The sequence below is a fragment of the Stylophora pistillata genome, chromosome 2, assembly GCF_964205215.1.
Source record: "Stylophora pistillata chromosome 2, jaStyPist1.2, whole genome shotgun sequence".
NCBI lineage: Eukaryota > Metazoa > Cnidaria > Anthozoa > Scleractinia > Pocilloporidae > Stylophora > Stylophora pistillata.
The window spans coordinates 51,831,540-51,851,548 of record NC_142520.1 but is presented as its reverse complement, the minus strand read 5'-3'; the positions used below and the strand labels follow the sequence as shown (position 1 = coordinate 51,851,548).

Sequence of the window (20,009 nt, the reverse complement as noted above, 5' to 3'; positions counted from 1 at the left end):
CAGTCTGGCTTTTGAGTTCGTCTCGCACGGTGAGCTTTGATCGGAGCGTGCGTGTCAAGCACACCGTTGAACAGATAATACCATTACGTATGATGCACGATCCTCGCAGTAGATAGCGCTATTTATGCAATAGCGAAAATCAGACCTGAAAAAAACTAGGCCTGTACGGGACTCGAACCACTGACCTCTGCGATACTAGTGCAGCGCTCTACCAATTGAGCTAACAAGCCAACTGGGAGCAGGCCGTTAAGTTGGTTCGTAATAAACCCGTGAAAGTGATAAATGAGATAGAATAAATATATGAAGTTCATATATTTTGAACTGCGGTATTAGATACGGCTTGTTAGCTCAATTGGTAATGCGCTGCACTAGTATCGCAGAGGTCAGTGGTTCGAGTCCCGTACAGGCCTGATTTTTTTCAGGTCTGATTTTCGCTATTGCATAAATAGCGCTATCTACTGCGAGGATCGTGCATCATACGTATCTAATACCGCAGTTCAAAATATATGAACTTCATATATTTATTCTATCTCAGATAATACCATTGTTCTAAGGCGTCATTGGGGTCATTAAAGATCCCAAGGTTACTCCATGGAATACAAGAAACACAATAAAGGTCAGCAATGAAAGCGTCAGCAGAAAAGTGTTTTAAAGAAGGAAAATGCAAATTCGTATGGCCAGATTTACCCTGTTTCAAAAAAGACTTAGAAAAAAATTCAAATTTTGAAAACAAAGACTACTAATCTCTGCGGAGTTCTATTGTTATCGCTATTGTTTTAATTGAACAAAGACTGCATAAACAAAGACTGTATGGGGTTTTTGGTACTCTTGCCCAAACATGGCCTAGAGTGCGGGAAATGCAACTCAAGCCAGAAGCATTCAACTCCCTCCCTCTCCAAATCGGTGCGTCGCCTTACTGGTAAATGAGATGGTATATACACCAGTAAGCCCTCTCCTGAACCGACAGGACGATCCGCGCGCAGCAGACTGTAATGATCCACTGATAGGGCAGCGTTCGACCAAGACTCGGCCAAAAACGTCTCACTGATTCCCAAGACAAGGTTAGGCCGGCCATGTCTCCAATTGGACACAGAAGATAAGATAAGCTTGATTTCATCGAGCTTGTTGATAATATGGCAGACATTGTACTGGCTGAACACAAGTCCCTTGGATGGTAAATCGGCAAGACAAGATGGCGTCGAGCCTGCCGTGTTTGTACCCAAACACATTCTGTTAGGTCTCTCATCACTGCTGGCACTTGTAGAAGGACCAGGATTCGCGAAAATGTCCATACAAATAGTGATGTCTATAGATGGATCACGATCGGGTGCTGCTAAAAAGATGTAGCCATGCTTAGCCCAAGTAAATTGAGCCCGGCGAATTCCAGCGATTGCCAAACGCCTCCAAACTACAAGTTGCTGCCGATGGAAGTACAATGAAAGTGATCCATTTAATATAACAGGAACACTTGACCCCTCAAGTGGGTCCATTGAGTTAAAAGCATTTGATTTTGGACAATGAAGTGAGTATAATCGTAGAAATAAGCCAATGAAGAGGCAAATCAACGGAACTCTAAAATTTACACCCGCCATATTTTATGCTAATCGTGCCATCTTATGGCCTCTTTATTCCTTGCACATATTTCTTACCAATCTTCTTCTCTTTAGACCATGTTATCAGTATCGCCATTAAATTGTAATAAAGAATAAAGATAGGAACTCTTCAAGAATTCTGTTTGAGCAAAAGAGATCCGCGCCCTGCTTCTTTCCCCCGAGTATATGGGTAGCGATGAGAAACTTGGTATCCCTCTGGATTCAACAGTCGATTTAATAAGCCAGGCTAAGAAAAAATATATTGGGGGAGGGGTGACTGGAATATGATTTTTGTACGTCAAATATGGCGGAGGACTTCAATTTCGCACTAGAAACAAAGTATTTTGAGGGTTTGTCGAAAGAAAACTATTGCAACCAGTGTTTCAATTTAAAAAATTAGGCTATTTTATCGCGGTAACTGATATTTAGCTTTGAAAGTGTAAAATTTATCTTAAGAAGTGACGTTTACCTTGTTGCTTTCCAAGAAGCGACGGACGTCGTTTGATTGATCTTTGTGGAATTACGTCATGGTTATTCCCCGTGAAGAAGCGCAACGGAAGCATTTTAGTTGTAGTTTATTTATGCCTTAGACCTATAGAGTGAAAGGAGGTTGACTTAAAAACATTTTATTGCGAATGTTCGATTGTAGTGCTATCTAATACGTTACGAGTAATTCAGCATGTCTTCCCAAGGACAAGGGAAAAATAAACGTAAAGGGAGAGGACGTGGAAATGCAGGACGAGGACGAGGAAGAGGTCACGATTTACCACCTACTCCTGGCACAACTGACCGTGTTGGGAAGCCTCTCGAGAAGAGTGGGATTACGATCGAGGAGAAGCCAGATTATTTAAATCCTAAGGATTCAAGTACAGCTGATTTTGATGAGAAACTAGCTGCTGGTGCGTGCGGTAATGATCTGTTAAATGATCAAAAAGACACAGTAAGACCGGAAAAAAGTTCTACAACTGCTAGCAGAGCAACGACAACTGTTGAAGAACACAACCAAACGGGAAGATCTTCGGTCGAAACACCATCAAAGTCTAGAAAGATTAAAGGAAGACAACGCGATATACCTGCAAGTTCTTCTGACGATAAAGGCGGAGGTAACTAACCGTCAAACTAATGAAAGTTTGCTAATTTTCTGAGTAGGAGTGTTGTGTACATTTAATAAAGACGTACATCGACAATGACAAGGCTTTCTTGTCTGTGGTATGCTTTTTTGCCAAGAATTTAAGGCTTCTAGTCATGTTCTATACCACAGTTTGATTTCCATAAAACTCATCCTATTAATTCATTATCGTATTAGGAAATGTCACAATTCCTGGAGAGAAAAAATAATGGAATAGCTAACTTTGATTGAGATCAAATCTACAATGATTAACAGCAGATTCTCTCAGGCGATGTAATGAAATGAATTGGAGCTAGAAAGAGAAAAGTGCAGGAAAGAGAAATATTTTTTGTGAATGATGTGAAGTGAACTTTTAGAAATCCTGTGTTAAGACTTTTTACACTCAGTCAGATGATGTGAACTTAATTTCATTTTAAGATACTTAGTTAATCTCCCAGTTAATGGAATTTATTTTCTATGTAATCAACAGCTTCCACTTTGCTTTCAGGTGCTCCTGCAGCTGATGCCTCCTCAATAAAATCTGTTGGTGCCACCACCCCATCTTCAGCTGCTGCTACAAGCAGTACTGTGGCAGTGAACAAGGAAGTTGAAAATGGGACAAAAAAGCTAGGTTCTTCTTTGGGAAGTGGAGGTACTTTAAGAAACCTTTAACTCTATGCTCATCTATACCACCATAATGTTGAATGCAACACTTTTTCACTGAAAACATGTTTGTGAAGGTGTAGTCTGATCGTCCGGGTGAGTGTAGTCCTGAGAAGGACTGTTGTCGGTGGCAGTGACTGACGTTTCGACAACCTGTGCGGAAGTCATCATCAGAGTCAAGTGAGTGATTGTTGTCAGTAGAATGTTCTTATTCCAGTTCGTGTGAAATGATCGGTTGGTTTTGCCGTGATGTTATTGGCTGTAAGACTCAAGTGACGTAAGTCGTTCGTGATTGGTCTGTTTCGGTCTGTCGGTAAAGCTAGGTTGTTCTTTTTCGGTCGTTTGTGATGTTTATGTCGTGAATGAGTCGTTTGTATGGGGCGGGTAGTTGTTGACATCTGTTTAGGGGAGTCTGTTCTAAGTTAGTAAACCAGCTTTCCAGAGTCAGTCATTGAAAATAATCAGTGCTGTAGGTTAGGCATCATTTCACACGAACTGGAATAAGAACATTCTACTGACAACAATCACTCACTTGACTCTGATGATGACTTCCGCACAGGTTGTCGAAACGTCAGTCACTGCCACCGACAACAGTCCTTCTCAGGACTACACTCACCCGGACGATCAGACTACACCTTCACATCTTACCCCCGGGTTCAAACCATTTACTGAAAACATGTTTCTTGCCGAAAAAAAAAGACCTTAATTACCATTCATTAAGAATTTTTTTCTTAATCCCTTACACCCAAACATCAGCATGCGTATTCTCCATACTGTTCTTAATACATTTCCTAAGATGCTGACAAGGAGAATTTGCTTAAAAATAATTGAAAGGCTTCTTTAGTTGGTGATCATTTTATTTATTCTCATGTCTCAAATGTGTGATTCAGGGGTGATTTTGTAAGGAGAAACAAGATGCCACTTTCTCTAAGGAGTCTAAGGGTTCAACACTTGTCTACATTTCTTTGAAAGCCTGGTCATTGTAAAATGTGCATTTCTTTAGTTTGATTTTGCTGAAGCAGATGTAATTTAATGTCACATGCAACCATCAAGGGAATTTTATTGGTGTCAGTGGTAACCTTTGTTGAATCTCAGATGCTTTCCATATTGGAGGTGGTTGTCTGACAGTAGAAAAACAGGGAAAAATATCATATTGACTACCACAGTACCTGCACTTCTTCAAAATGATACAAAATGCCCTCCCCCCCATCAATGCAAATATTTCTTCTAATTCGTATTTGTATTTTCAGTTTAGATTTCCAAGAAACAAACATGTTTTGAAATTGATTTGTTCTTAAAAGCTAACTCAGGGTTTTGATGATGTATGTTATAATTCTCTCTCAGGACATACCACTCATCAAACTCAAGGAAATGGTGGCCCACATCCTCCTAAAAGACCAGGTCATGGCACAAAAGGCCACCCTATAGCATTGAGGGCAAACTTCTTTCGCCTCAATATTTCACCAGAGCTGTCAGACCTGTATCATTACGATGTTGAAATAACTCCAGACAAATGTCCCAGAAGTGATAAGAGAGATGTTGTTAACAAAATCATAGAGGAATACAAACATACTACATTTCAAGGCCACCATCCTGCTTTTGATGGTGCAAAGAACTTGTACAGCAGGATCAAGCTGCCTGTTCCTGTAAGTTTTTTTAACAACAGCTCTTCCAATTGTGTTATAATCAATTCCTTTGCTGAAGAGAATTTAGGAGAGGTGACTCTATTGCTAGTAGCTAGGATCTCTGGGTTCTAGCTTAATTTTTTCTTAAAAGGTGAAAAATAAATAGTAGATACATTGTAAAATTTATACCTGCAATGTGTGGACTACACCTTGTGTGTGGACAGCACCATTGAAATTCATGAAAGAAGTATAAAGACATGAGTTACATAGCCAACTGTTAACTGATATAACCTCAAACAAAGATCTCCATGCAAAACACAAAATTTTGTTGATATCTATGTGGCACACTTAATCAGCTGTTGTTGGAGTTAAGGAGTTAAAATGTCAATTGTTCTGACAGGCTGAACTTGTTGTTAAATTACCAGGCAAGGATGGAGGTAAAGAGAGGAATTTCAAGGTAAGCATTTTGCTTTGATATATTATATCTCAAGTGCAAGGGTACAAAAAAATGAGAAATATTGTACTGTAATAGTAACATCATGGTGATAGTCATGGTGAATGCAGTCACTCTTTTACAGTGTAGAAATAGATTGATGTACACTATAGTCTGCAGCACTTGTGTAATCATTATTTATGATGATACATGTATATGTAGTACCAGGTTTCTCGATTGAAACCGTAAACCGTAACGTACAGCTGTCACGGTTGTCACTGGTAAGTGCTACATATGGTTGTTAAAGCACTTTGACTAGTGGACCAATTAGTCTATTAAATGCAAATAAAAGAATAACTTCTTGAGGAGGTAATTAATTGTTTGGTATTGACTATTAGGCGGTTTTAATTTTTGAAACGAATAGCATGTCAGCAGACCACTAAATGAATGAACAATTACTATGCTTCTTAATGTCTCCACAATGTTGAAAATATTATTGAATTTGTAAATTCTAGCCCAGGCCTCTCACATATGTCATCTTCCCATGAATTTTAGTGTTATGTGGGAATTAAGTAGCACAGCAATGGCTGCACGAAATTCTATCGAGATCCCTGACTACTATCAGCAGATCTTTAAAATGGTTTGAGACAGTTTTCTTGATGTTCTCACTGAAAGAATCACATTATCCAACACATGTTGTAGGCATTATGTCATTTGGCTGGATATCATTTTAAAAAATTTACTTTAATTTTCTTAAGGTTAAAATTCAGTTTGCTGCTGCAGTGAGTCTTTTGGAACTTAACAAGTTTTTAAGTGGAAAACAAAATGGCAAAATACCTCAGGATGCAGTACAGGCATTGGACATTGTGGTGCGACAGATGCCATCATTGTATTACACCCCTGTTGGAAGATCATTCTTTCCACTTGATGGTCGAAGAAGCCCCTTGGGTGCAGGATGTGAAGTGAAATTTGGTTTTTATTCAAGTATTCGGCATTCTGAGTGGAAGGCAATGCTGGTGAACATTGATGGTGAGACCTAGTTATTGGTAAAATTTCATACAAACTTTTTGTCTCATGCAACTTATTATATTGTGGCCATATGAAATCAACTCGCATCAGCATTGCATTTGCGTGCAGCTTTGTTGTGTTCCTTCTGCAGCAAAAGTCATTTGTAAAGTTGAGAGGCTACCAGGGGAGAAATTTTTTGGACAATTCAACAATTGTCTTGTTGGAAGAGTACTTCAATTTGTGAAATTATTTTAAACAGCTGGAAATTGCTGTAACAGAGTTGATGTAACCAGTGCTGGGGGATTTAAAATTGTCCTATAACCCACACCTCCCTAACAGATTGCCCACAAGTATTTGGCCAGAAATTAAAGTACATGTTTTCACCATTCCTATAAAAATTTGAGTTATACAACCTTAAAGGTTGTTTACTAAGTAATGTTTGGGTCTTAACAAAATAATAATGATTATTTTCAAGATTAGACAATAATTCTAGAAAGAAAGCACATACTGTTTGATTAAAGCTTGTCTGTACTGATCCTTTTGGAAGTGTTCAACATTTACATATACATATACATTATATAAGCTCAAAGCAAGTTTCTCTTCTCTCAGTCTCTGCGAAAGGATTTGACAAGGAACAAGCTTTTGTTCCTGATTTCTTGTGTGAAACCCTTGGTGTGAGAGCCCATAACATTGAAGATCGCAGTTTTCAACCTGCCAGTTGGAAGCTTGAGAAAGCCATACGTGGTTAGTAGCTTTGTCTTGTGATCTTTGACATTGATAACTGTAGACTTAATTTACACAGGTGTGCTCAGTGGTTTGGCAACAGTCTACCACTGCACTGAATTTTTTATTCTACAGTTATATTTGTACAATAGTGATGATTGACATTGTTACATTTAATGTATATTACAATAATTATCTTACTGTTTTGTCTTATAATTATAATACATCTATATATAAAACATTAGGTGGAAAAATATACAGGATTATTTGTCTGCTAACATTTTCTGTTCCATGATGCAAGATGCAAGATGCACATTTTTTAAGACCAAAGCTCCAGGAAAACTGTGACCTTCAAGCAACAACAAATAATAATTTTGGCCCAAATGGAGGCTATTATGTTTATCATCCTTCAAAAATTTTTCAACTGGAATGAAAAATGGTTATGGACAGCTTACTGTTTTCTGTCATTTAATGGTGGAGTTTTCACTTTAAGTGTTCTCTGGCATGACTTTATGAACAAATAAATATCCACCTTCTGTAACAACCACACAAGGTTCTCTTGTCTTACATTCAATTTAAATGAAGAGTTTCTTGTATTAGACATACCTGTAAGGTTTGGAAATTGGAAAATATCACTTGTGGCGTATCCTTGAACATTCCCCAGTTTCAGTTGGTGCATATTAATTTGGTCATGTGATGCATTTAGACCAATCTTGTGTGAGCAAAAATATTTGATGAATTACAAGTACATTTTTAAGTGTTAATAATAAAAATAACTTTTTTTGCTAAAGTAAGCGTAATTTCTAATTCTCTATACAAACATTTATCAAAGAAGTTTAAACTTAACTCTCATCAATTGCTTAGATGTTAGTGGGTGCTCAATTGATTATAAAACGTTTAAGCAGTATGATAATCTAATGCATTTAGATAGTGGAATTTCAGAGACTAATTATTTTTTAGTGGTTACATGTAGATAAAAGTGGCCTTCAGTTGACAAAAATGAGGTTCACAAAAGTTACTTTAAGAGTCTTGAACTGTCTGAACAGATTGATAGATGCGTAGTTAAGACCAGATTTCTGTCCACTGTTCAAATTAAACACTAGATTAATTTTGACTGCAGGAAAAATGTTTTGAAAGAAGCTTAATAGGATTGATATGGTCATGAGCACATACACTTTTTCTTTGATTATCATTCAATAAGCTTTCATATAATGAAGGACTTTGAAAATATAACTATTTTAATTAACTTAATGGAATGTTAGGATTTCCAGGACTGTTTATGATTTGTTATCAAAAGCACTAACTTGTGATTTTTTCTGTGGTTGCAATATGTGTTTAAGGAATACGTATACAAACCACTCATGCTGCCCCCATTAAGAGGAAGTACACAGTTTGGGGTTTCTCTGGAGAATCAGCCGAAAGGATGCAGTTTGATGTTACAGATGAGGGAACAGGTCGCACATACAAAACAACTATTGCAGAGTATTTCAGGGATAGATACGGTTTGACTTTAAGGTATGAACTGTTGATGATATAACTATAGTTGTGGGCAGTCCGTCATCAGTACTGCTGGACCTGCATATCGCGGAGCTTCTCGTGGGTCCGTCGGAGTGGCGCCTTGTCAAGGGGCCTGGGACAAATAATAAATGCCTGCCTCTCAATATTCGTGCCAGACACCCCTCAGACCTCCCGCCGCCTCGCTTCGCTCTCCGACTCAACTCTCGCGGACTTTGTGAGCCGCCCGCGAGACACTCGTGGAGCTGCACTGCAACGATATTGCGGCATAATTTCATTGGTAGAGCTACATTTACATTAATGAGCCCGCCACTTGGTGAGGGCGTCATAATTTTAAGCTTTACCTGCTGAAAGGCGCCCTAATATTAAGCTTTGTTACCTATAGGTATCCTCACCTACCATGCTTAAAAGTTGAACAGAAAAAAGACAGATATCTGCCAATGGAGGTCTGCACTATTCTTCCTAGTCCAAGAAAATATTTATCAGAACAACAGACTGCAAACATGATTAAAAGCACTGCTCGCCCTGCGCCTGAGCGACAGAGTAACATTCAACACTGGGTAAGTTCATTTACGTGTAATTAAATCTTCTTGTAGGTATTCTTGCATTTTGGGTGGTTATAAAAATATTTAGTTTTCGATGTAAAGCCTTTGCAAATGAAAGTTCATTTTGCATGTAGCAAGAGAAAACTTCATATATTGCTGATCTGTTGTGGAGCAAAGCGAAAATAACTGCAATGGTTACTACAAGGAACTTCATTACACAAAGACGCCCGATTTATGCGAGCCGAACAGAAAGTGAACCAAAAAACTAATGTATTCAAAATGGCAATGTTCTCGTGTGTGGTTTAAATATTATTAGGCCCAAAGAGTTACTCAAGCAAGTGGCAAATACTTAAGAGATGAGTTCCATACTTCAATCAGCACAGAGATGGTTAAGGTAGAAGGACGTGTACTTCCAGCACCCACAATCAACCTTGGACCACAGGATCGGCCATTGGTTCCTCTTCGTGGTTCATGGGATATGCGCGACAAATCGCTGCATCAGGGAGCCCGGATTAATAAGTGGGCATTGGCTTGTTTTGATGGCAGATGTCATAAAGACCAGCTGGAAAATTTTTCTAAGCACATGGCCGATGTATCCAGTCGGCAGGGTTTGAGGATGTCAGAGCAGCCAGTTGTTGTGGCATACGACAGGGGCATTAGAGATGTAAGATATCTTCACGTTTAACAGGTGTTCCGTATGAAAGAAATGACTGTCGTTAAAAATCCTCCTAACAAAGTTCAGAAGGGTACTTTTTGCCAAAAGAATAAGTGGACAGTGCTGTTTACTTATTCGTTGGGTAGTGATCATGTGTCAAAGGAATCGAGTGACCGCAGTAACGATCTAAACTTTGCTTTTTTTTTCTTTCTCTGTCACGTAGGACTGAGATGGCACGTTTGTGCTGTTTTCTTATTTCCAATGCGCCTTATGCGATCAACACGACTCTCGAATAATGCAAAAATGTTATAGCAGTAGGAAATTACTTCCCTTATTCGATGAGAAATGAGCAAAATGTCTGTTGGTGTAATATTTTATACCTTCGAATAAGATGTACTTTTGTGCAGAAGTTTTGCTTTGTATTCCTGTGTAAGATCCATTCGTCCACACCTATGGACCGATCAGAGTTATTTCAACACAGAAAAAGCAGAGATTTTTAATTCAGCTTGGCTTCCATAATCTTTGTTTAATTTTTCCATTCTTTCAGGTAGAGAGCTTGTTTTCTAAGTGGGTAGTAGAAATTCCAGAACTTCAACTGATCATGGCTGTTCTGCCCGAGAGAGACAAACAAATCTATCCAGAGTTAAAACGTGTTGGCGACAATGTTATTGGGATTCCAACGCAGTGTGTACAATCAAAGCATGTACACCGTATCAACCTTCAGGTTTGCGCCAATATCGGGTTGAAGATCAACTCAAAACTTGGAGGAATCAATCATGATATAGATCCGGGAGTAAAGTCGCCTGTTTTCCGAGAACCTGTTATTATCTTTGGCGCCGATGTCACCCACCCCTCTCCAACTGAAAATGGAATTCCTTCCATTGCTGCTGTTGTGGCAAGTATGGATATCAATGCCACAAAGTACTGTGCTCGGGTGCGAGCACAGAACCATGAGAATGGAAAAGCTGCTCAAGAAATAATTAATGACTTGGCGGCGATGGTGAAAGAGCTTCTTATTGAGTTTTACAAGGCCAGTGGGAAGCTTAAGCCTAGAAAGATCATCTTCTACCGGGATGGAGTCAGCGAGGGTCAATTTGACCAAGTACTTGTTCATGAAGTGCGGGCTGTGCAACAGGCCTGCATGGATCTTGAAAAAGATTATCGCCCTAGAATCACTTTTGTGGTGGTTCAGAAGCGCCATCATACGAGATTGTTCTGTGAAAACCAACGAGATGAAGTTGGAAAAGCAGGAAATGTTCCTCCTGGTACAATAGTGGACAGCGGTATCACGCATCCTTACGAGTTCGACTTTTATCTCTGCAGTCATTATGGAATCCAGGTACTTCAATTTTTGAATAAACATCACGGGTTCTCAGGTAACTTTACTTTTTGTTTCATAATTTCTGCTATTCCGGTTGAATTAAAGAAAAATTTTCTTTTTTATCCAGGGAACAAGCCGACCCACACACTATCACGTGTTATATGACGATAACTTATTCACAGCTGACAGCCTTCAGCAGCTTACATACCAACTGTGTCACGTGTACGCACGGTGCACACGTAGTGTTTCCATGCCAGCCCCTACCTATTATGCACACTTGGTGGCTTTCAGAGCCAGATACCACGTGACTGGAAAGGAAGGAAGGTAAGACATACTATATTTAGATTGGAGCTTAAATTGTGTAGAGGTTTTATAGAAGGAAAATCAAGAATCAACTGTTTTCTGGAAAGGGAGAAAATTATTTTTGAGCTTTTAAATGTGTTGTTCGCTTAGATGATTAGACAGTTTGCCCAAATCATATTCTGAAATATTAAAAGAAAATAGTTGTGCACGAATAACAAAACATAAATGAATGAAAACAGGACATTTCTCATCGTTATGATGCAAGATTTTCATTTCCTAGCCAGTTTGTTCCGTTAGGTTTATTAAAATTAGAATCTTCATGTTTCAGTGTGGACCTGGAGAAGTCCGCAAAAGCCATCGAGGTTAATGCTAAGATGAAAGGAGCCATGTACTTTACTTAAAGAAGCACCAAGAATATGCCGTGTATTGAAACAGTGTAACTGATCTTCCATGTTCAGAATGGTGCCGGAGGGGGAAAAGCTCTTTTGTCTTGCGATAATTTTTTTCAAAAAACTTTAATTAACAATTGGTTCATGCTTTACCGTGCACTATCGAGTTATGGAACACATGGGAACTTTGGAGAGCACGAGAGAAGCGTAAGAGTTGCCCAAGGCAATAGCCAAGGGCACTCTAGCTTTTTGGGTGCTCTCCAAACTTCTCACGTGCACCATGTCTCGACAGTACACAGCTAAAAGCATGAACCAATTGTTTTATAACATAACCGCTGGAATTGTGCATCAAATCCAACGCGAAAAACGGACAACAATACCAGAAGTGATTGTACGCGGTAAGCGAAATATTAAGCAAAATAGGAATTGGTTTAATTTTCTGTTGAAAGTTTGAGTTTAAGAACTCTAGCCCAAGGGAAAAGTTCGGAAAATTGTCTTCGTTTTGAGACTGGTAGGCCGGGTCTCTGTTTGTATCCATTACTGTCGCGATGTATATTATTTTTCCCCCTGCTAACAGTGGCCGCTCGTGCGAAAAAAAAAATTCTGGCAAAGCGATTTGCTCACGCTATCAGCGTGCAATATCGGGATTTTGAGCACGCTTACGTATACTGAATTTGATTGCGCGGCTCTGCTAGCTATGTTATAAAGACAAGTAATTGAAATTATCTTTGTGGTAATTTTTGTTAGAATTGATTGCTGGGATATTTATTATCGACATTATTATTTATACTTGACGAAAATAATAGAAAATTGTAATACTTTTTTAATAGATATATTTAAAATATTAACTATGCGCTGGGTACAGAAAACGAGTACCCAAGTTATTAAATGCACGAATCACGAGTAAATTAAAGACAGTCCATTTGCTATGAATTTTGTAACAATATATCATGATTTTCGATGCTGTAGTTTGTCTAAAGGAGGTCGATAGTGAAAGCTTTTTTGGAATCGGAACCAATAACTTGTTCAAGCACATTTTTAAAAGCACACGTGATTTTGTTTGGCATTATCTCGAAAAATATTTGATATTGAACACAAGGGCCGTTTCTGTGATGGACTGTAATAACGCCCGTTTTGATGGCCAAATCTGTAAACAGCATGTGAAATCTGCTTTTTCTCCTTTAAGTTGTTTCTCCTTAACAGTTTTACGTAAATTTAAATTATTAAGCTGTGGTGACAGGCATTCTGATGCAATGTATGGTTAGACGTATCATTAAAAATTCCAGTTTTAGAATTGTAATGTTTTGATGTTTATGGTTTCCGTTGATTCTCGAACAGTGTAATCCCGATGTCTTCAGACGCAAGCAAAGCGAATAATGATGAAGAGGTAACGAGGATTTTATGTGGGGGGGTGCTAACGAGGCCAAAGTGGACCAAACTACCAAAATGTATTTTTTATTGTCAGATCCGTTATTTAGGAAAGTAGCGATACATGACAAATCGTAACTGCAAAGTACACGGTAGGAACTGAATATGACATTTGTCGAATACAACTGTTTGAATTAAGTTACAAAGGACTAATTTTACGATGTAAAATGATACATCAAAATACTGCGGAACTAATCCCTCAGAATACTCCCGAGCTCCAGCTTCCGTGGGTGTTTGGTGGCAAACAGATTTACCACCTCATCCAAAGCAATTTTAACTTGATAATGTATGTGCATTAGTGCGAGGGACGACAGCCTTTCCTGGCCTATGCATGCTCTGTTATCAATCAATCAATCAAAGTTTATTGTTTAACGTGAGGCATGGTTGCCCAATTGCCCGAGCCAGAGGCTCATTTATAAAACGGTAGACTATAAATTAACTATAATTTGAATAATAAACTATAATAATTAGATTAAATTAAAGTAAACTATTATAATTAAACTATTGTAATTAAACTATAATAATTAACTATAATTTAATATTAGAAGTACTTATAAGTAAAAAGAAATAAAAAAATAAAAAATTCCAGCACGTAACTAACTCAATTAACAGAAGCAAAAAGGAGAGGACTTGAGCTGAAGGCAAAGCCCAAACACAAGCGACATTGTTAACTGAATCAGAAAAAAAAAAACTCTATGGGTAAAAATATATAAGTTTAGAGTATGAATAATAATTGTAAATTTGTAGGTGACTAATATTGATAGTTAAAAGAGTCTAAACATTATGTTCAGTGAAAGATATTGCAGTAGATGAATATGAATAAAAATGACAATGTATGCGTATGTTATAGGTATGGAGCCGCCTTAAAGAACTCGCGCTTCTTTCACATTCACAGCTCGTTGCAGGGATTGTGGTGCATATCTTGAGAAGCGCATATATATTTGGAAAGAGATCTTCATCGCACTCCTTAGGGGCTTTGGCTGCTGTATTGGCCTGTCTTCCTTCGGTTTTGAGGAGTATCAGAAAGAAATAAGAAACAAAATGTACTGTTGAATAAAGGCTGATAGTTTCTAAAGAAACTGTTTGGGGCTGCGTCGGTGGGGGTAACGAAATAATTTGGATATATAAACAAAGTTGAAATGGTAAATTGGCCACCGTAACGATTACAAAAGCTGACGTTTCGAGCGTTAGCCCTTCGTCGGAGCGAATAGAGGATTTGTGGGTTGTGTGTGCTTTTAAAGGCAGAAAATGGAGCTACGTTATTGGTGGGAACATGGCAACGAGAAAAACACGAATAGATTAGTGGAATGAAAAGCGTTCGTTGATCCCTGTCGGATTTAGACTGCCGGTTTGAAAGAGGAGCTTTTGCTCAAGAGCTTTACGGCTTTCCGTGCTACCCAAGTGTAAGGAAAGACCGTAGATTGCCCTATGTTGCTTAGAATGATTAGGTAAATTAAAATGTCTAACGACTGGTTTCGATGTGTCCTTGTCATTCCTTTCCACGTCGCGAAGGTGTTCTCGGAATCGGTCACCTAGCATTTCTGCCTGTTTCGCCGATTTATATCTTTTTGCAATGAGTGCAAGTTATGCAATAGATTACATTGGCGGAGGTGCACGTGAAGTGTTCGGTGATCTTAATGGATCGTTTGGGTCCTGATATTTTATCAATGTCGTGAATAAAAGGACACGTTTTGCATCGGTGACCACGTTAAAACTGGCGCATTGACTCTGATTTGTGGTGGAAATCAAAGTCATCACTACATAAACGACGAAGTCTTAGAAACTGAGAAAAACGGAATTCTTAACGTGGGATGGATGCGAAGACGAATATAACAAGTAATTATGCGAGTCTGTAGGTTTGTAATACACACTAGTACATAAAACCGTTGCTTTCAATTGAAATTTTGATGTCTAGAAAGGATAAAGAATTGTCAGAAATTTCCCAGGTATCGAAATTTCCCAGGTATTCCCTTTGCTCGTGCACGATCATCAAAACAACAACAACGGATTCACACTTCCTGAATGCAAAGATTATGTAAAATTTTTGGGTATACTAATTGACAAGAACTTAACCTGGAGGCCTCATATTGATCATATTGCTTCGAAGATTAGCAAAATAGTCGGTATAATCGCTGGGCTTAGACATCTTGTACCTTCAAATACCCTTCTTCAAATTTACCGTTCGCTGATTTTTCCCTACACGCTCTACGTATAGCTGCTTGGGGCCAGGCAGCTCAGAGTGATTTAAAAAAGATTCTCACCTTACAAAAGCGTGCACTCTGATTGATTTTCTTCTCCAGCAAAATATCTCATGCTATTCCTCTTTTTATAACTTGGAGTATCCTACCCATTAATATGATCTATTTTGAAACTATTTCTGCCATAATGCATGACGTTTCTACTAGCTCTACACCTAGGAATATTCGCGAACTTTTATTAATTCATCTGACGTCCATACATATAACACGCGTTTTTCTTCCACAGAGAATTTTTATGAGAATTTTAAAATCTAGATTGCATGTGAAATTTAAGTCTTTCTCTGCGTTTGGTACGAGGTTATGGAACTGTCTAAACCCTGACTTGCGTAAGCTCAGGAAAAGAGCATTTAAAAGGAAAATTCATAAGTTGCTTTTGACTATACTTGGGTTAAGGGCTATTATGTTGACGCCCGTTCATTAATATTGAAATTCAATACCAATGATTATTGAAAATTATAACTGTAGTACTTCGCTCATATCCGTATATCACAATTCTCTCCTCTCTAATTTCCAGTCTGCTCTGCCTCTATTTGATTATTATGTCTTGTTTTAACTCACACATTTCAACCAATCTGTTTGACGAGATAGTCCGTAACCCCACCCATAGACTCCACAGCCTCCTCCCCCAAAGGAAGAGTTGTAGATACGCACTGAGGCGCAAAAGTGATTTCACTCTCCCCATATGCAAAACCGAGCGCTTGAAGAACAGTTTTATTTCTAGCCATATTTATAAGATTTAGATAATTTTCCTTCTTTCTTAATGACGAAGTTGTAATATTTTAGACTCCTTTTTTTATCATCTGTATTTGTAAGTATTCCGTAATTCAGCCTATGGCTGCAAGGTGTTTATAATTAAGTATCTCCATAGGGTCGTAGTAGTAGCAAGTAGGATAAATATTGTAAGAAATATACAACTTTTTTTAGAGACATGTTTCGGCATGCTTATGCCATTTTCAATCAATGAGTAACTGAACGTGAGTAATTATATAACAGACAAGTAGATGAATAAAATATTTACAGTATGATGTAATACAAAAGCGGGTACTAATTACAGCGTGACAACAAGCATGAAATTAAAGATGTGAACTAAAATGCTAATTGTTTGTTAAGTTCAAGTTTGATCTTATTTGTATAAAAAGCTTCTTTAATTTTTAAATCAATTGAGTTGTTGGCAGAATCCAGAATGCTAAAGCAAGAAAGGGAGTATTTATTCTCATAAGAAGGAGATGTGTTAAAATGCTTAAAAATATCGCTTTCCGTGTGCTCTTTTATCCTAGCAGAGAAGTGGCGACTAGTTTCGCCAATATAACGGGAATTACATCCCGTACAAGAAAATTGATAAACTACCATGGATTTTAGAGCATCACGAGTACGATCTTTAACACTGAACATGTTTTTAATTTTGAAAGAAGTGAAAGCTAGTTTGATACTTAGGTCCGATTTACAAAAGCGCTTAGTGAGTTGTCGGAGTTTAAGGTTCGCTATTTTAGAATAATAGCCGACAAAAGGGAGTTTAAAGTAACGTGTATTATTGTCATCAATGTTCCGGCTATTTTGAGAGGAAGACCTGTCAAGATACCGCTTGAAAGTTCTTTCAATAATATGCGAAGGAAGAGAATTGCGTTTTAAAGTGTCGGAAAGTTTCTTAAGATCGTTTTGAAGACCGGAAGAGGTGTTTTTGATTTTGTAGATACGGTCCATAAGAGTTTAGTCTCCTTCGCAGCCGCTCGGGCCGGAGTCACGCAACGCTCCCCGTCCCCACGGGTGGGGACGGGGAGCGTTGCGTGACTCCGGCCCGAGCGGCTGCGAAGGAGACTAATAAGAGTTCGGATAAGGCCAATTTTGTAGCATGATGGAATAAAACTGAAGAAATTTGTTAGCAGACCAGTGTAGGTATTTTTATGAAAAACTGAAAAAACACAATCATTCGAAGAGTTGTCGATGAATATATCAAGAAAGGAGAGTTTACCATCATGCTCTTTTTCGAAAGTGAATTTTATGTTGGGGTGCCGTGAATTAATGTAATCAAAAAATGACATTGCATCCTGTTCATTGTGGAAGACACAAAAGGTGTCGCCAACATAACGCCTATAAAGTAGAAAGCGAGTCGAATGGTTAAGATTATTTAGCCATGTTTCCTCGTGGAAACCTAGAAAAAGATTAGCTAGGATGGGTGCTAACGGAGAACCGATCGCTTCCCCATAAACTTGATCATAAAATTTTCCATTGAAAGACTTATTACTAGAATTTGTTTAAGTATCACGTTTAAGTTTTAATCTTCAGTTTAACCGACTGCACTCCTTAATATCGAGTATCAAAATGCGGACCTTTGTGGCTTGTGGGGGGGGGGGGGGCGAACGCACCCCGTGCACCCCCTGGTTACGGGCCTGTCGGTCCATATGATGTATATGCATGGACACCGTTAACTGTCCAAAATATTTAAGAATACTCTACTTAACAGAGAGCTTTATTTCAATCGTTAGCGAAAAATCATGGTTATGTTTCGACGAAGAGTTTTCAGCTGACTTTCTTTCGCATTAAGATTTTCTCGGCATTTATTCGAATCAAAGCGTTTATTCATTCATGTATGTACTTTTTTTTTATCAAAAGCACGATAAATTTCTCACAACTTGTGCTAAAATCTTACAATTTAAGCACAAGCAGGAAGGTAGTGGGAGACGTTAATTTCCCACACACGAGATTACTGTGTGATGGATGTCCTCCCCTGGGGTAGGATAGTGGGATGTACAGGCCCTCATTTAAACCAGCTTCAAGCTGAACTGGGCTGGCCTGCATGTCTAAATATCGTAAATACATACATACATACATACATACATACATGCATAAGGAGTAAGGAAGAGTTACAAGCTCCATAAATAAACTCAAGGTCTGAAGCCTGTTTTCACAAATAATAATTTGCATTGAATTGGGCCAAATTAAGTCACCTAGATCAGGTGCAAGATAAATATGGATTCATTCGATAACAGGCCGTGTGGGTATCTCAGAGCGTACTCGTAAGCATGCACATGTCGGGGCATTATTCGGTCAAACCCTTTTCCAGCTGGCAAAAAACCTTATAATTTGGCCATACAAAACGTAAGCTCACTTTGTTTGTTGTTATATGAGGTATCCCTTACAATATTTGCGGTTTTGAGACACCGTGGGTTCAGACTTTGGGCAACGCATCCAAACAGGCCGTGACCCTTTGGGGTTAAGGCCTGTTTGGATGCGTTCAAATCGATTCGTTTTCTCGCGTTTATAAGTGTTTTTCGAGCCATTTTCCCTCTACAGAAGCCCTCAGGACAGCATCATTAAGCTGGAATGTGGGTAGAGGCAAGCCTCTGAAAGAAAACAGAGGTGAGAGGTGGTTTCATGTAGACTGGACCGCCAAAATGCTTTCATGCAAGCTGGGCGAGTTCACAAGTGAAGTCGTGTCTCTGGCCCATCTGTGGATGGCTACCAGGACCTACCAAGGCTTTTTGGGCCAGTTTTGAGTGGCGAAAGTCTTGATCGATGTGATATTTTGCTGGTAGGACTGGGTGGCCCGATACGATTCTAATAATTTGTTAGAATGGAAACGTGAGGTGTTGCCTTCTCGAGTTGTGGTGAAATTTCCCAGAACTCTTTTCGGTCATAAATGAGGCAAAGGTTGTGTTTGGGATAGTAGCTTTCTTCAAAAGGAAGAACAAGGGCTAGCGGATAAAGTAAGAAGGCATTTTCCTGCCAAACAGCAAGATCTGGCCCTGAGGTGTGTTTTGAATGCAAAGTTTTGATTTCTTGAGCAAGTTTTTATCTTAAAAGATCGACACTTTTTCAGTGTTGTTCTTGGAGCAGAATACTGGATTTTTGGATTTTTGTTGTTATATGAACGGTTCAATGCAATGGAAATCGGGAATCATTGTGGGTGTTTTAGGCTGCAATGGGTGTCACATCAAACAGCCTTGCAATGTACACACTTACATAATGTTGTCTCTTAATTTCAACAAGAAACAAATAACAACAGTAGTGGGTATTATAACGCCCATGTATGCGTGGCTTGCTAGAAAAGGGCTAAGTTGTTTCCGGTTTCCTCGATGAATTCGAGTTGTGGCCTCAAACTTCGCCAAGGGGAATTGGGGAAATTGTCAGGAGGGATAAGCAACTAGGAAAAGAGAATCTGCTATTCATGGGAAAAAATGCGTTAACTCTTAGAGTATAAAAAAATGCACAAATGATGACAGATTTTGTAAGTTTACCCTCGATTTTCGTTACTTACTTGGGTGGTTGAAACAAATTGATAAGTAAATGGTCCCTTTAATTGACTTAATTTAACCTCAGGATGTGCTTCATTGATTAAATTGGCAACCTCTTAAAAGGGTAGCATTTTTAATGGGAGGTAAGGGAGCAAGAAATGCCTGGTCATAAAAAGTTCGCTCAAGGGAATTAGTTTATCTGGGTTCACAC

General features: G+C 38.6%; 1 protein-coding gene across 3 annotated transcripts; it reads left to right on the top strand.

Moving 5' to 3' along the window:
• Positions 1-1,885: 1,885 nt before the first annotated feature.
• Positions 1,886-13,180, top strand: LOC111330903 (protein argonaute-2). 3 transcript variants are annotated; one of them, XM_088748458.1, is made up of 12 exons: positions 1,888-2,695; positions 3,191-3,352; positions 4,708-5,009; positions 5,389-5,445; positions 6,180-6,450; positions 7,039-7,173; positions 8,493-8,667; positions 9,053-9,227; positions 9,529-9,876; positions 10,415-11,206; positions 11,316-11,512; positions 11,820-13,180. In XM_088748458.1, the coding sequence occupies exons 1-12, from the start codon at positions 2,272-2,274 to the stop codon at positions 11,890-11,892; spliced, it is 3,111 nt and encodes a 1,036-aa protein (XP_088604584.1). In that variant the 5' UTR covers positions 1,888-2,271; the 3' UTR covers positions 11,893-13,180. The 3 variants fall into 3 exon arrangements, with proteins under 3 accessions (XP_088604585.1, XP_088604584.1, XP_022791662.2); XM_022935927.2 differs by having other exon boundaries at positions 1,889-2,695; positions 3,209-3,352; XM_088748459.1 differs by lacking the exon at positions 11,820-13,180 and having other exon boundaries at positions 1,886-2,695; positions 10,415-11,243; positions 11,316-11,496.
• The last annotated feature ends 6,829 nt before the right edge of the window (positions 13,181-20,009 follow it).